Genomic DNA, 15,314 nt, shown 5'->3' with positions numbered 1-15,314 from the left:
AAATCATTTCACAAAATATCTTAATAATTTACATAAATAACCTCAAAGGTAAGAGTTTACAAAATAAAAAATATATATGTTTACAAAATCGACTAGAGCATTTCAAAATAAACATATAATACATGCCAACAGTTTACAAAATAAACAACAACCTATATTTAATTTGCAATGATCTGAACTTCAGAAACGTATGCTATCCTCAACCCCAGATCAATCGTCAACCTTCTTCAAACCTACGCGTGAGAGAACACACGCTAAGTCGATGACTTAGTGGGGCAATACAATAGTGGTAACTTATTAACAAGAATCTTATTTGTAATATTAAAACTGTTTTTCAAAGAGCTTCATTGAATTCCATATCAAAAGCATACTTTTGATTAAGTATATTGTGTATGTCTTTGTTCCAATTGCCCAAAGTATACTATTGAGAAATCTAGGTATTTGAGTACTATGAGGTTGTGCACTAATGTTGTCACCACAGCTCATAATTTGCACCGAAGTGCCATATAATTATCCCGAAGGACTACATAGGTTGTACTGAAGTACCACATAGGGTTGCACCGAAGTGCAACATATTTGTCCCGGAGGACCACATAATTATCCCGAAGGACCACATAGATCCTCGAATCTTGGCATGCCAACTATACCTCTAATCCTCATACATATACATTGGGCTTATAATCATATAATTAGGTTTAATCCTTATTCAAAGTATTTCTTATTCATATAGCTTCTTTGTCAATAGAATATATTCGCATTCACTGGTTCAAAGCTCATATGATCATAGCACATATTCATAATACATAGTTTGTAACAATTGAAAATTGAATAAAACATTTAAATAAAACATAAAATAAATATATAATTTTCGATCGAAAACACTGAGGTTGGCTTATCACAAGCCTTCCTCAATTCTATTAAGAAAAGAGAAGTTGCACTCACCTTTGCCTCATTGAAGTCTAATCAAAATATTTTCAAGTCGATATTCAAAATGTCAAGCTGACTGGAAATTCACTTCCGTTCAGTCACTACATAAACAATCTAGAATCAATATCAATCTCATCCCAATTATATTGAATCATAATAACTTGATATACAAGAACTCTATATTTCATTTCATACTTGGGGGTATCGATACACTCCTCAGTGTACTGATACACAAATAACACTCGATGTTTTGAGGGTATCGATACACTCCTTAGTGTACCGAAACATAGATGGCATTCAATGTTTTGAGTGTATCAATACACTCCTCAGTATACTGATACATAAATGGCATTTGATGTTTTGAAGGTATCGATACACTCCTAAGTGTACCGATACACACTCATACAAATACGCATGTTCAACTCATGAGATATCGGTATCTCTCCTAAGGGTACCGTTACACTAGGCCCATAATAGCCATTTTCAACTCGAAAATCACTAAAAATCCACCCAAAAACTCTCTTAAACACATACTTTGAGTTTATAAACCCACCTTTATACCTTCAAACCAACTTGTACACATTTATAACTCTCAAACATCCCAAATTCTCATTTAAACACTGAATCTTCAAATCATACTCAACATTCAAACATGTTATTACTCAATTCTATCACTCCTAATCTTTTAATTAACATATTGACAAGTCAAAAATCTTATTTAAACTTCTAAAACTCATCCATAACAAAATTTCATCTAAAAACCCATTTTACAAATCCTTCTCTAAAATACTCATCTTGTTGTTTAAATGCTATATAAGCTTTCCTTAAGCTTATATAATAACCAACCTTCCATTACTAAACCAGAAATTAAAGGAACAATTAAAAATTTAGATCCATACCTTTGCCACTGGTGTCCACGATGAGAAGAAGAAGAGAAAGAAAGAGTGCAACTCTTATCTCATTACCTCATATTTATCCTAAAATATCATTTCCCTACAATTTACCATTTTGCCTTTGTTAAACATTCATATTTTCTAATAATACCCAACACACAAAATTCCTCCATAATTCACTAAACTTATCACTTATTCTAATTCAACCACTGCATTTATAAGTTCCTACAATTTCGTCACTTACCCGGTAATTGGGATGTTACACAATACATCAGATCAAACCAGCTTAGAGATAAATGTAAAAGAAAAGGTAGACAACATAAATAAGTTCATCAGTATGTAGAATTATCGGCTAGTAAAAGGAGAGGCTACACTAAAAAAACTTGGGAGCTGAAACTTATTGGTTATAGTGTTATCTCAATTGCAGGTGTGATTGTTGGTATAAAAATGCATTGTTGATTGTTCATCATGTGGTTTAAGAGTGGTGGTGTAACACCCTTAACCTGTATATGTCTCGATATACGAGTCAAAGATGTCACATCAACTTAAAAACATTTACTGAACTGAAATTGCCTAAAATTTTGTTTCATTTGAAAATACTCTTATTTTAACTTTAAAAATATTTTTTAAAATATATCTCAACTATTATTTATTTCTTTGTCACAGGAAAATAAATTCATTTGTTAATCAGTAATTTTACTAAACCATGTCTTTTCGTGAAATCTTTTAAGAACATAATAAAGTAATATAGTTTTTTCATGCATAGATACTGATAAAAATAAACTAAGTAAAATAAACTAAAATAGTTCTAGTTTACTATTACATATTATTAAAAATAAATACGATGAATAGAAATCACTGACATAATTATACATGTCACTATAAGTCAAAAGAAACTTCATAGATGTCTTATTGATACTGATGATATATATGTCTTTTCAAAAAGATGTTTTGATATCTTCTTACTGATCATACTTATCCTTATTAGAACCTACGCATGAAAATCATCACGCGATAAGTATAACTTAGTGAGGTAGTAATAAAACTAAAGGTGAGAACAATTAAATAAAATATCGTAATATATAAAATCATTAAAATAAAATAGACAGAATTTTCAGAACGTTCAAACCAAATACCTGATGTTGAACTTTATCATAAACCTGAAAAGAATCATTTGATAATTTTCACAAGATCATAATAAATCAGATCAGACAGAATAATCAGTCCATATTCCTTTGTAGTCATACACTTTTAAGAACTTTCTTATTTCATGTTTATAGCCCAAATTATATTTTAAGAGAATATAAGGTACGTGAGTCAGACGAGTGTGCGTAATACATATCTCAGATCATCAGAGTCACAATAGATAAGCAGACACAGTGTTATCACATCGGAAATAACAATATACACACAAAGTGTATTCAGATCAGAATATATATACTAGTGTACACTTCGATACACCATAATATATCAGAATCAGAACATATAATCACTCCACCTCATGGCATACCAATTGTACCTTTGAATCTTTATATAACATACAGTGGGCTTTCAGTTCATTTCATAATCATTTGATAAAAATCATATCAGAATCAAAAATATATTTAATTAACATTCATAAAATGTGATATGGGCAGTTCATACCCAAAATCATTTATAAAACTTATTAAAAATATTACAGATATAATTTCATAGTCAAAACATAATTCATATCTTTGAAATAAATAATATGAGGTTGACTTATCGTAAGTCATCATCGATCAAAATAATTAAATAAATAAACTCCACTCACCTTTGCCTCACTACAGAACTTTTATACAATAATCCTAATCACGAGCTTTGTCCTTTCCTTTCGGATCATTCGAATTGCTAAATTTATCGTAGTCTGACAATACCAAATTATAACACAAAATATTCGAACTATATATTAGTATTGTATTAGCATAAACTGATTTTAACATTCGAAAATATATAAAAATCGAGATTAAATCGATATCAACTAAATCACACTTCCATTATAATTTCCAAGTTCTCAAATACTCATCCAAATCCATGAATATTTATTTTCATCCTTAACCCTTCATTTTTGCTAATTTACACAAATAAGCCACAATGAATTCTTTTTAGAATTCACCTCTATCTTTCCATTTAATTCATAATGGTCATTCACCATTATGATCATTGCACATAAATTACTAAAATTCTAGCACTTAAATAAAATGCTCAAATCAATATCTCAACATTTCAAACATTTATAATTTCAACTCAAACTTTCCTAACTTTCGATTTTCAACCACCAAACTTAATAAATTTGCAATTCAACCTCAACTCAATGTTTAATTCAAAATTAAGCATACTAATAAATTTTCCAGCATTCAATAATTTACTCAAATAAAACTTCTTCATTTAAGAACTTGCAAACAAGTCCCGAAAGTTTTGGAACCTTTCAAATTCCACCATCTAACCAATAAAATGAATTCTTTTAGAATTCTTCTCAACATTTCCAATTTATTCAAAATGGTCTCTTTCCATCTAAATTCAATTCCAAACATCCAAAAATATACTCAAACATTTAAACATTATTCTTCAGCTTCTAACCTATTTCCACTTAATTTTTAAATTTTTCATATTCAGACAACTCGTACTACCTTTAAAGAATCAGTATTATGTTTTGATATACACACTGTAATATATTTTCGTTTATTCCATTGCAAAATATACTCGAATACGAATCTATCCATATAAATAAATCCTTCTAGTCCATTCTGTACAATTTATGGTAAAATTTCAAAGTTGACCGACATAATATGTTTTGTGCAGAATCTGCTGCCCCATTGTTATGACCTTTCTTCGGTTAAAAATTCATATCTTTTTGTATTTAACTTGAAATTGATCCCCATTTGTTTTAAAAAAACTATATTGATATACGAACACAAATGTATAAAAATAACCTCCAAATCATTTTTATATAATTTATGGTGAATTTTCAAACTCACTGCCATATTCAAAATCTAAACTATTTTCATTAATTTGCATCCTTAGGTTCTTCCTCAATTCTTACAACCAATTCTTTAGAAATCACTAAGCTCTTCATAACCCCAAATCATAAAATCTCATCACAAATTTATCTTCACCATTAAATTTTGGTACCAAATGATAGAGAATTTCATGTGGATTAATTTTCTATCTAATAGCTAAACCCAAAAAGCAAGTAAATAACTTCAAAAATGAAAATAAAATTCCTTACCTTGAAGAACCTCAAGTTTCGGTGGAGAGAGTTTGCTGCTGAGAAAATGTTCAGCTTTCTTGAGTATTCTAATGATAATTATCTTAACACATGGTATAAATATAATTAAATTGAATTAAAAATTCGATCTAATAGGAAATTCCACTTTTGCCATTAATGAAACTTCACTTTACAACTATGCCACTCTATTACATCATCCCTTACCTCATCATATCCATAAAGAAAACATCTTAATTCTGATTTTATACTTCTATCCTTAAAATTTTTGAAAATTGCAATTTAGTCACCTAATTCCAAAATTTTGGCTTAACATGGAAAATCAACCTTAATTCCATTGATCCATTTAAATTTCACTTTTCTAAAATATATAAATAATATATCCAACCTCTATCTAGCATCCTTCATATTTTCTTGAAATTTTGATTCGATTTGATTATCTGATTTCAATACTGAATTTTACTGCTTTATAGCTTTTAACACAATTCACGTACCAAAAATCTCATTCCCACTAAAATCTTTGTTTAATCCAAACTTTTCATTTACAGGCTAAAATATATAACTTTTAAAAATTACAATTTTAGTCCCTAAACTTTTTAAAGTTTATACATTAGCCTCTAAACTTTCAAAACTTACATTTTAGTCATTAGTCAAAAATTGGGGTATTACATGTGACTGCAGCAAATGTTGAAGTTTATTCCTGATTTAATCTGTTTGGTTGTTTGGATCGTTATTTTGCGTTATTTTGCGTTTTGTTGCAAGTTTTGGTTTGTCCTAATTATATGTACTCTGTTTGGTTTGTTCACTGAAAGCAGTTTCAACTTTGGTACCAACAATTAAGGGTTGAAGCTGAATTATTTAAGGTCATACTGAGAATTCCTTTTTAATGCTAACATTTACTCATTATTGTACCACAAATGTCTGATGTTTCTTGTAGTCGTCTATTCCCCTTTCAGGACGACTAATATTTCGACAATTATTCGCCATTTGAATCAACCGAATTTGAATCAAGTACCGAAACTCCAACCATGGAAAGTACACAAAATCCAGATATTGTTTTTATAACAGTTGATAACGAAGAAGTAGATACAAAAACTACAGCTGGTGTAGAACACGTTGATGCAACCAAGAATGAAGAATCAACTTCATTCATTAGAAGGAAGAGAAAGAAGACTTCAGGAGTTTGGGAACATTTTCGAATGGTAAAGTTGCATGATGGAACTAACTTATGTGAATGTATCATTTTGGAGAAAAGATTAAGAAAATGAAATATGAAACCATCACACCGTTGCATAGGCATATTGGCGATTGTCCAAAGTTGAAAGTGGTTAACAGAGGTCAGTTAAGTTTAAAAGTGTTGCCTGGAAAATAAGATTCTTCATCTATGGTTCGAAATTGGAAGTTTGACAATGCAAATATGAGAGAGGTTATTTCCCACATGATCATGGTTCATAAATTACCTTTTGATTTTGTGGAGTATAAACTGTTTAACGTGGTAATGAAAGAAGCAAATCCATGATTTAACAAGATCTCACATGCTTTTGTTAAACAAGATTGTATTTCCAGTTATGAGATTGGAAAGAAAAAAGTTCATAAATTGATACATGCTGTCAAGCATGTGAGCATCACTACAGATATGTGGACATCGAATCAAAACATCCATTACATGGTAGTTATATGCCATTTTGTAGATTCTGATTTCAAACTTCACAAACGCATATTAAGTTTTGTTGATGTGCCTCTACTGTATTCTGGAGTCTATATCTATGATTCACTTTTTAAGTGTCTAAAGGAATGGAACATTAAGACAAAGGTGGTGACTTTGACAGTGGACAATGTTAAGACTAATGATGTGGTGGCTAGAAAATTGATGGAAAATTTGAATCTTCAGAAGAAACTTGATGTTGGTGGAAAATTATTTCATGTGTGATGTTGTGCACATATTCTTAATTTGTTAGTTTAGGATGGTCTTGGAGAAATTGAAGACATAATTCATAATGTTCGTGATAGTGTGAATCATGTCAATGCCTCTCCGGGTCGATTGTATATCTTTAGTGAACTCGCCAAACAACTTTCAATGCCAAAAAAGCACTTGGTTTTAGATGTTAGTGCCATGTGGAATGCTACATATGCTATGTTGTCTACTACTCTAGAGTTCAAAGAAGTGTTTGTGAATTATGTCGATCGAGAGTCTACATACACTACTTTACTGAGCGAGGAAGACTTGAAAAAAGTTGAAGAGGTTTGCTCATTCTTGACACTTTTCAATGAAGCTACAAAAATCATTTTAGGTATAACTTGATTCCTTTTTATTAATTTTTTAATACAAATAATTTACTACTAATTTTTTTTAATTTTATAGGTTCCGAATATCCTACATCCAATATATTTCTTAGCGAATTGTTTGGGATAAAAGAAGCATTGGATGCAGTAGTTTTAGGAGGAAGTGATTACATGGTAGTTATGGCTATGAAGATGAAGAAAAATTTTGACAAGTATTGGGGTACTTGTAATTTGTTAATTTCAATTGGTGCTATTTTAGATCCTAGATATAAATTTAAGTTGTTTGAATTTTCTTTTAATGAAACTATTTGAGTTCTAATTGATGTCATTCTCTCTATCAGGTATAAAATGAAATTGCTTGAGTTTTCTTTCAATGCTATTTATTCACATGATGAGGCTCCGAGAGAAATGCAAATAGTTCGAGATATTTTATATGAGTTGTACCAAGAATATGTTGAGGCTCATAAAGCAACAAATGTTGTTTCATCTACTGGAAATGATGGGATTCAAGGTGTTAGTATTGATGGTACTTCTAAGAGTAGTGTTAGCTCCTTAATTAGTCGGTTTGGTAAATGTATTAAAATTGGCACAACTAAATATGATCAACATATTAGAAGTGTCGATACTTTTACATCTGTCAAGTCAGAATTGGACACTTGTTTGGAGGAAAGAGTTTTAATTGGTGAGCCTGGTGTATATTTTGATGCCCTCTGATGGTGGAAGGAGAAAAATCTTAAATTTGGCATTTTGTCAAAAATGGATGTTGATATCTTGGCAATTCTGGTCACTACTGTTGCTTTTGAATATGCTTTGAGTGCTGGTGAGAGGGTTATTGATCTGCATCGATCCTCTTTAGGAACTAAGATGGTAGATATGCTTGTTTGTGGAGTTGATTGGTATCGTCAATACTATGGGTTAGAGAAAAATAAAAACAAGGTATTTTTATGTTTTAAGTTTTATTGAATTTGGTTTTACAATGACTACTATATTTTTGGCTTTTTGATTTGTTGTAGCAAAACGAAGATATCATACATGTTGAGCTTCCTTGAAAATGAGGATGAATGAATTTGTACAACCTTGCTAATTTAGTATACTTTTCATCTTTTGTTATAACTCCTTTAATTTAATATAATTTGATTTATTTGATTCTTATCAGGATGGATGGTGAATTAACAACTGATCATGAATGCAAGTTGAATATGTTACGAAGATTATTGAAGTTATTTGAATTTCAAGAATATTGTTTAGTTGAACAAATTAACTTTAAGACTTTATTATGTTCATATAGCTTATTTATGATTTATGTATGTTTTTGTTGTATTTGAACAAATTAACTCTAAAGTTGCAGGTTATATTAATGAATTTTAAGTTGTTATTCTTGTTGTTTACTTTTTTTTTACATTCATTTGTTGTGTTCGAATAAGTTTATTTTGTGTGTGTTTGAGTTGTTTGTTTATATTCGTTTACATTCGCTATATTCCTTAATGAACGAACATGAACAAATTATTTTTTGTTCGTTTATGTTCGTGTTCGTTTATTTGTTCGGTTAAAGTTAAATGAACGAACATGAACATATCTCAGTTCGTGTGCGTTCGGTTCGTTTACAGGTCTATTGAGAGTTACACCAATTTATTTCTAAATTTTGAATATATAAAAATAGAAATAATGAATTATGAAAAAAATATGGAATGAAAACAATAATTACAATGAAGAACATATTTTAAGAATACAACTGATCAAGGGAAGAAATCCACGCCCAACAATAAGAATGATAAGTTTAAATATTTGAGGTGAAGATGAAGAAAACATTGAAACTAAGCACAAAATTGAAGAAATGTGCACATTATAAAAACTTTCTTATTTGTCTTTTTGGTTATTTCGACTACCACTTTTATCTCATTGTTGTCAAAAATATATCATGTTCGGTTTCATGCTCATCCTTAAATACCGAGAATTCAATATTAGGATAAAAAATAATTGAGGAAAGAAATTGAAGAAAGCAATTAAATTAACCCAAAATCGAAGAAGATATACACATCACAACTGAAACTAATTATGCCTTCCTATAGATAGACATTTTAGTGAGATGATTCTAAGAGCCAAGATCTCGAACCTCACTAAAATACATTAGAAAAATACATCATATTGTTTCATTGATTATATCTTATGTTAATTTATTGTTCAGGTTCTTAATTAACTTATTATATTCCGATTACAATTGAGAATTGTTGGATTTAATTTCATGTTATTGAAAATCATTAGGTGAAATGAATAAAGTATCTTACCGTAAAAGAATTGACATGATTTAATAATTTTTTATAGAAATAAAAGTCATTAATTTTTTTAAAAAAATCTTTAATTATGATGAATGCTTATAAAATAAACTAAATATAAAACTATGATGGGATCAGAAATTCGTGCCCTTGTTCAAAATGTGCATTCTCTTAAAAGTCATTTTGAGCAGATTTCATTCAACCATATGCGAAGAAATCAAAACATTCCAGCCCACCTCCTTGCGAAATTGGGCAGAACACTCACCTCGCAAATGTTTTGGGTTGAAGAAGCACCGCCTGAAGTTGAAATAACAGCCGCTCGTGACCGTTGGTGGGTTGATCCGCCTGGTTAAGTTGGGATCCTTCATCGGTTTCTGACCGGAGTTTCTTCATTCCTTTTCCGTCTCTCTGTTTTCATTTGCATGCATAAGTCATTACTTTGCTCTGATTCATCCACAGAGTTTGAAAACAGTTGTTGATCTTCTTCTCTCCATCACTTGGTTGGAGGTTTCTGGAAGCTGTCTTCTTCTCTCTCGTTCGTTTTGCTTTGTTTTGTTGTCAGTTACTTCATCTTTTTGTTTTAAGTTTGGTTTTTGCCGGTTGAGTATGTTCCCGGTAATGTTTTTTTTTACTTGACAGCTATTTAATAATAATGAGATCAACATTCACAGTCAATATATATATATTACATTTATTATTACTATTGACACAATAAATTAGTCGTTGAAACTATACGTTGAAAATATTAAAAACATATATAAAAAATTGAATAAAATATAGATACGAACAAATCTATTTATATTCATAAACGAATCATAACAAATAATTAAACTATTGAAATACTATGACTATCACAAATCATAATCGGGCATCGTGCGAAAACTATATCTGAATGATGATAGAAAAAATATATCCGTATAAGACAAAATTATTAAAAACTAAGAAAAAATAAGAGAAAAACAAAAATGTGATAGAAAAAAATAAAAAGTATTGACGGTTGACGACCAACATTAAAGATGATATCGCCTTCATCCAACAAAGAGAATGATAAAAAAAAAAACAATTAACAAAAACATAGACAAAATTAAGGAAAAAAAGCCAAAGACATATTATCAATATGATTTAACAAATTTTACTACTCTTGGACTTCACATACCAAACATGGCTGGTCCAATGGTAAGGCGTTCCTAAGGATGGGCATGTGTCAGATTTTAGGCCAACCCAACCCAGAAATATATAACCCCTCCAATCGAAACCCGATCCAACCTGAGGTTAGGGTGACTTTATCTGACCCAAAACTCAATCTATTTTTTGAGATAAAATCCAACTCCAGACCGACCAGAAACCAATATATTTACAAAAAAATTATTAATTTTATTCGATAAAATAAGGATCTATATGAAAAAAATAATATAAAAGGAGTACTATTGTAATTATCTCTAAATATATAAGGTATAATTATATTGTTTTTCAGGATGGGTCGGGTATTTTTCACCATAAAAACTGACCTGACCTAACCCAAACTTATTCTTTTAAAAAACTAACCCGACCCTGATTTTTTTTAAAGAACTAACCTAATCAAGTCGAAACCCGTTGTGCTTGAGTCCGTGCCCATCCCTAATTTCCAACTTTCTTACAAACATCGAGTTTGAGTCCTCCTAAACCCCAAAGCTCTTTAATTTATTTTCACTCAAGATCAAATGATGACACACGTTACCATCGTATTGGAGCGAAAAATTATTTAATTGAATAAATTTAATAATGAAAAAAAATCTTTGAATCTAGTGGTAACATGTTTCATTATCAAATTGAATGATTATTATTTTTGAATTAAATTAAAACTAAGATAAAATTGATAGGATATGTAAACAATGAGGAGCAAATGTATGCTTCTACCAATTTTTAATTGCCACGTCAACGCATCCGTTAGATATTAACAACATGTGATTTAATTGATAATTCTTAAATAGCTAAATGGTTTGATTAATAAATTTAAAAGATTAGGGTGTCAAAATAAAATATGTCTATAATTAAATGGCCATGGATATAACTGACCTTATATTTAACAGTTGCGAGTCTCACAAATGGGTAAATTTTCGCATGTAATGAGGTTAAAAAAGGATTTACTTATATAAAGGATTGAGAAAATTATTATATAAAGGATTGAGAAAATTATTTTCTTATTTAGGGTCATTGCTACAATACATCATGAAAGACGTCCATATTATCTGATAATTTTTACAAGACAATGGGATTACACGATGTCTTTGAAAAGATATCGTTCGAACTGTAGTGTTGCTAGTTTATGGGCATGCATGCATCTTGTGCGAAGATGCTAAATCTTTCATGCGTTTGTATGAAGAAGTCATATGACTTATACAACTTCTATAACGTAAATAAAAATCACTTTATTTAAAAAAAAATTAGAATGATGAGAATTTTTTATTAAATAATTTTTACTTAGAAAAGGAAAACAAAATAAATTTTGCTTTTAGTGAATATTAAACTCATAACATAAATAAAAAAGAATGCGTCAACAAAAATCTTTTAACCACTTAATTTCCCAAAAACAATATCTAGCAATTTTCCGCCACAAACGCAACGGACGAAACAAATTCAAATAAAAAGAAAAGCGAGACTTCCCTCGCATTTCCCGACGGTCAGACATTTTAAAACCCAAAATCGCCGAATCTAAACAAAGTTGTTTCGCCTCTTTCAACTACTCCTATCCACATTCTTCATTTTCTCTAACATTTCTCAGCCAATTGTCTTTCTTATTCCCATAATTTTCTGTTTGAATGGAAACCCTAAGAAGTAACTTAGGTTCTCCCTCGAAACAAGCCACCGTTTTCAAGGTGAGGGTGGTGGTTACAGTCCTCCCGTTTCAACCTCGAGAAATTACTGCAAGAAACGGAAACTCGAAACCCTGTGTTTTCCTTCTTGACCATCAAGATAATGATTCTTCTGATGAAGTTTCTGTTCATCTTAAAGATCCTAATACTAGGTAAGATATTGTTTCTTTTCTGGGTGGGAAGAAAGATTGATGTTTGAGCGAAGAAGATACATATGGTTTTTGATTATGGTTCTTTTTTTTTTTGTGTGGATTGTAGCCGAAATGAATGCTATAGATTGGATTATTTCTTTGACCAAGGTGATGATAATGTCAGAAGGATATTCTATAGAGAGTGAGTTATTTGATTCCTGGAATTTTCCATGGCTTCAACGCCACCGTTTTTGCTTATGGGGCTACTGGTAGTGGAAAAACTTAAACCATGCAGGTACGGTGAAAGAAGCAACCACTTTAGGGTTCATTTGAGCTTCTGTTGTTCCTTTAGGGTGATATTTTGTTAATTGTGCAGAGCTGAAGCACATGTTTAATGTTTTAAATACAGGGGACAGAAGAGCATCCTGGTCTAATGTCATTGGCCATGTCTACAATTTTGTCTATATGTCAAAGCACAGGGTGCGTAGGAGAGATTTCATACTACGAGGTCTACATGGATAGGTGCTATGATCTTTTAGAAGTCAAAGCAGAAGAATTTTCAATTTTGGATGACAAAGATGGGCACGTTCATCTAAGGGGCCTGTCCCGGGTGCCTATTAGTTCCATGTCTGAATTTCATGAAGTCTTCTACTGTGGAATTCAGAGAAGGAAAGTTGCACATACTGGTTTCAATGATGTTTCTAGTAGAAGTCATGGCGTCCTTGTGATTGCTGTTTCCACTCATTGTGATGGTTGTTCTCGGCCTGTTTCGATGGGGAAGCTCAACCTCATAGACTAAGCAGGTTGTTTGGTTTCTGAGAAATTGTTTTGTTGTGTAGGAAGGTGGAACTTTTAATTTGGTTTAAGTTTTATTAGGTAATGAGGATAATAGGAGAGCCTGCAATGAAGGCACTCGTCTCCAAGAGAGTGCTAAGATCAACCAGTCGTTATTCACTTTGTCGAATGTGATTCATGCTTTGAACAACATGCTGCCCAGAGTACCATATCGAGAAAGCAAATTGACTCGAATATTGCAGGACTCACTCGGGGGAACCAGCCGTGCATTGATGGTTGCTTCCTTGGTATGGTTTCTCAAATTGTGCAATTTTAATGCATGTTTTTATTCACAAATTTTTAAATTTTTGATCAATTTTCTCCTTGTTCCATGAACAGAATCCTGGAGAGTACCAAGAATCAGTTCACACTGTTAGCTTAGCTGCTAGGTCACGTCATATATCAAATGTTGTTTCTTCAACACAAAAACTACAGACACCAAAGTAAAAGGTTGATATGGAAGCAAAACTGAAAGCCTGGCTTGAATCAAAAGGCAAGACAAGAGTGCACAAAGAATGGGACCATTTGCTTCTCGAATCATGGCTAAAACACCCAGTTCCATACGTTCTGTGCAGAAGCTTGATTATAACAGCTCTTGTAAAGCCAAGAATTCTACCAAAAAAGATCCATCTAATGCCAAAGCCAGGTACAGATGACTAGTATTTAAATGCCTTGTGAATGGACTGAGTTCATAGACTCACTGCTTAATTTGTTAAACATATATGCAGGGACATATCTTTGACTTCCAGAAGTTTATTCAACAATGAAGGTGTTGATGTTGAGGAGATCATGTTGGAATCAGCTATGAACTTACCTGGTATGTTTTTTAAGTATGAAATCTATTTGACAAAATTATATGTCCAAACATTTTGTTTTAGTAAAAAAAAGGTTCTTATTCAAGGTATCCAATTTGTAGAAGAATCATCTGGCAAGAAAGAGTTTATGACAGTGGAAACTTGGCTGATGTTACCATGGGATTATCTCTGGTTAATGAGAGGAAAACCGCAATGCAAAGCCCTCTAAGAAAGGTCCTGTCCTCCATCAGTTCCAATAGAATTCCAGAATCCATCAAGGATTCCTTGTCATATGAGCCAAAAGCTCCCCAATAGCCTCCAGTCTCTGCAACCAACAAATTTAAAATGTTGGACCCCACATGATAAACTTAGCGCATGGAGTTCTAACTTGAAGGTATAATATATATATATATATATATATATATATATATCTTACCAAATTTCTATTGATCCTATCTTAGCCATTTGTTTTAACTTCATAAATCTCTGTAGAGCACTCTTATTCAAGAATATATTGAGTTCCTAAATACAGCTAGCAGAGAAGAATTACTGGGCCTAAAGGTACATTTCAGATAAGTATACTAAGCAGTTCTTTCTCAAATTTTCTTCTTATCCATCATTTTAATTTGTTTTATGTGTTATAGGGTATTGGATCGAAGATGACAGAGTACAGAATTGAACTTGGAGAAACATCACCTTTGAAATCGGTAAGCAAAGCATTTCTATGCTGTAATATAATTTTAAATAAGTCTTTTGAATTATGGGTATAAAAAGCTAAGCAGCCAGCATTTTTGGCTTTGGTTGTTGCAGCTAAGTGACTTGGAAAAGATTGGCCTTTCATCAAAGCAGATTTACAACTTGTTCAGTAGAGCTGCAAAAAGAATTATTGAGTGAGCATAAATTACACCTGGCCCTTTGTTACTTCCAAAATCCTTGCAGTTAAACCATGATCCTTGTTTTTCATTGCAATGGTGTCAGATTACATAATGTCCCAATTTGTAATATGTACTGTTTCTTGATCTGGTCACTTAGAACTGTATAAGTGTAAATATTCATGCAGTACATCCATTATTGTGCTGCTTG

At 31.3% G+C, this 15,314-nt stretch overlaps 1 protein-coding gene and 1 pseudogene across 1 annotated transcript; both read left to right on the top strand.

Moving 5' to 3' along the window:
- Positions 1-6,092: 6,092 nt before the first annotated feature.
- LOC120188254 (zinc finger BED domain-containing protein RICESLEEPER 2-like) lies at positions 6,093-8,061 on the top strand. Its single transcript, XM_039191738.1, has 5 exons — positions 6,093-6,266; positions 6,848-6,967; positions 7,028-7,355; positions 7,427-7,559; positions 7,689-8,061. The coding sequence occupies exons 1-5, from the start codon at positions 6,093-6,095 to the stop codon at positions 8,059-8,061; spliced, it is 1,128 nt and encodes a 375-aa protein (XP_039047669.1).
- A 4,222-nt stretch (positions 8,062-12,283) lies between these two features.
- On the top strand, positions 12,284-15,209 carry LOC120188184 (annotated as a pseudogene).
- The last annotated feature ends 105 nt before the right edge of the window (positions 15,210-15,314 follow it).

This window comes from Hibiscus syriacus, unplaced genomic scaffold (genome assembly GCF_006381635.1).
Source record: "Hibiscus syriacus cultivar Baekdansim isolate YM2019G1 unplaced genomic scaffold, ASM638163v2 tig00116939_pilon, whole genome shotgun sequence".
In the NCBI taxonomy this organism is placed as follows: Eukaryota; Viridiplantae; Streptophyta; class Magnoliopsida; order Malvales; family Malvaceae; genus Hibiscus; species Hibiscus syriacus.
Note: the sequence above shows the minus strand (reverse complement) of the source record. Positions and strands in the feature narration are given on the sequence as shown.

Excerpts from the sequence above, each read along its gene's own strand:
- LOC120188254 (XM_039191738.1), top strand. The coding sequence starts at position 6,093 with ATGGAAAGTACACAAAATCCAGATATTGTTTTTATAACAGTTGATAAC. Across the intron at positions 6,267-6,847 it reads TTTGGGAACATTTTCGAATG|TGTCTAAAGGAATGGAACAT; the intron begins GTAAAGTTGCAT and ends TCACTTTTTAAG. Across the intron at positions 6,968-7,027 it reads ATCTTCAGAAGAAACTTGAT|GATGGTCTTGGAGAAATTGA; the intron begins GTTGGTGGAAAA and ends TTGTTAGTTTAG.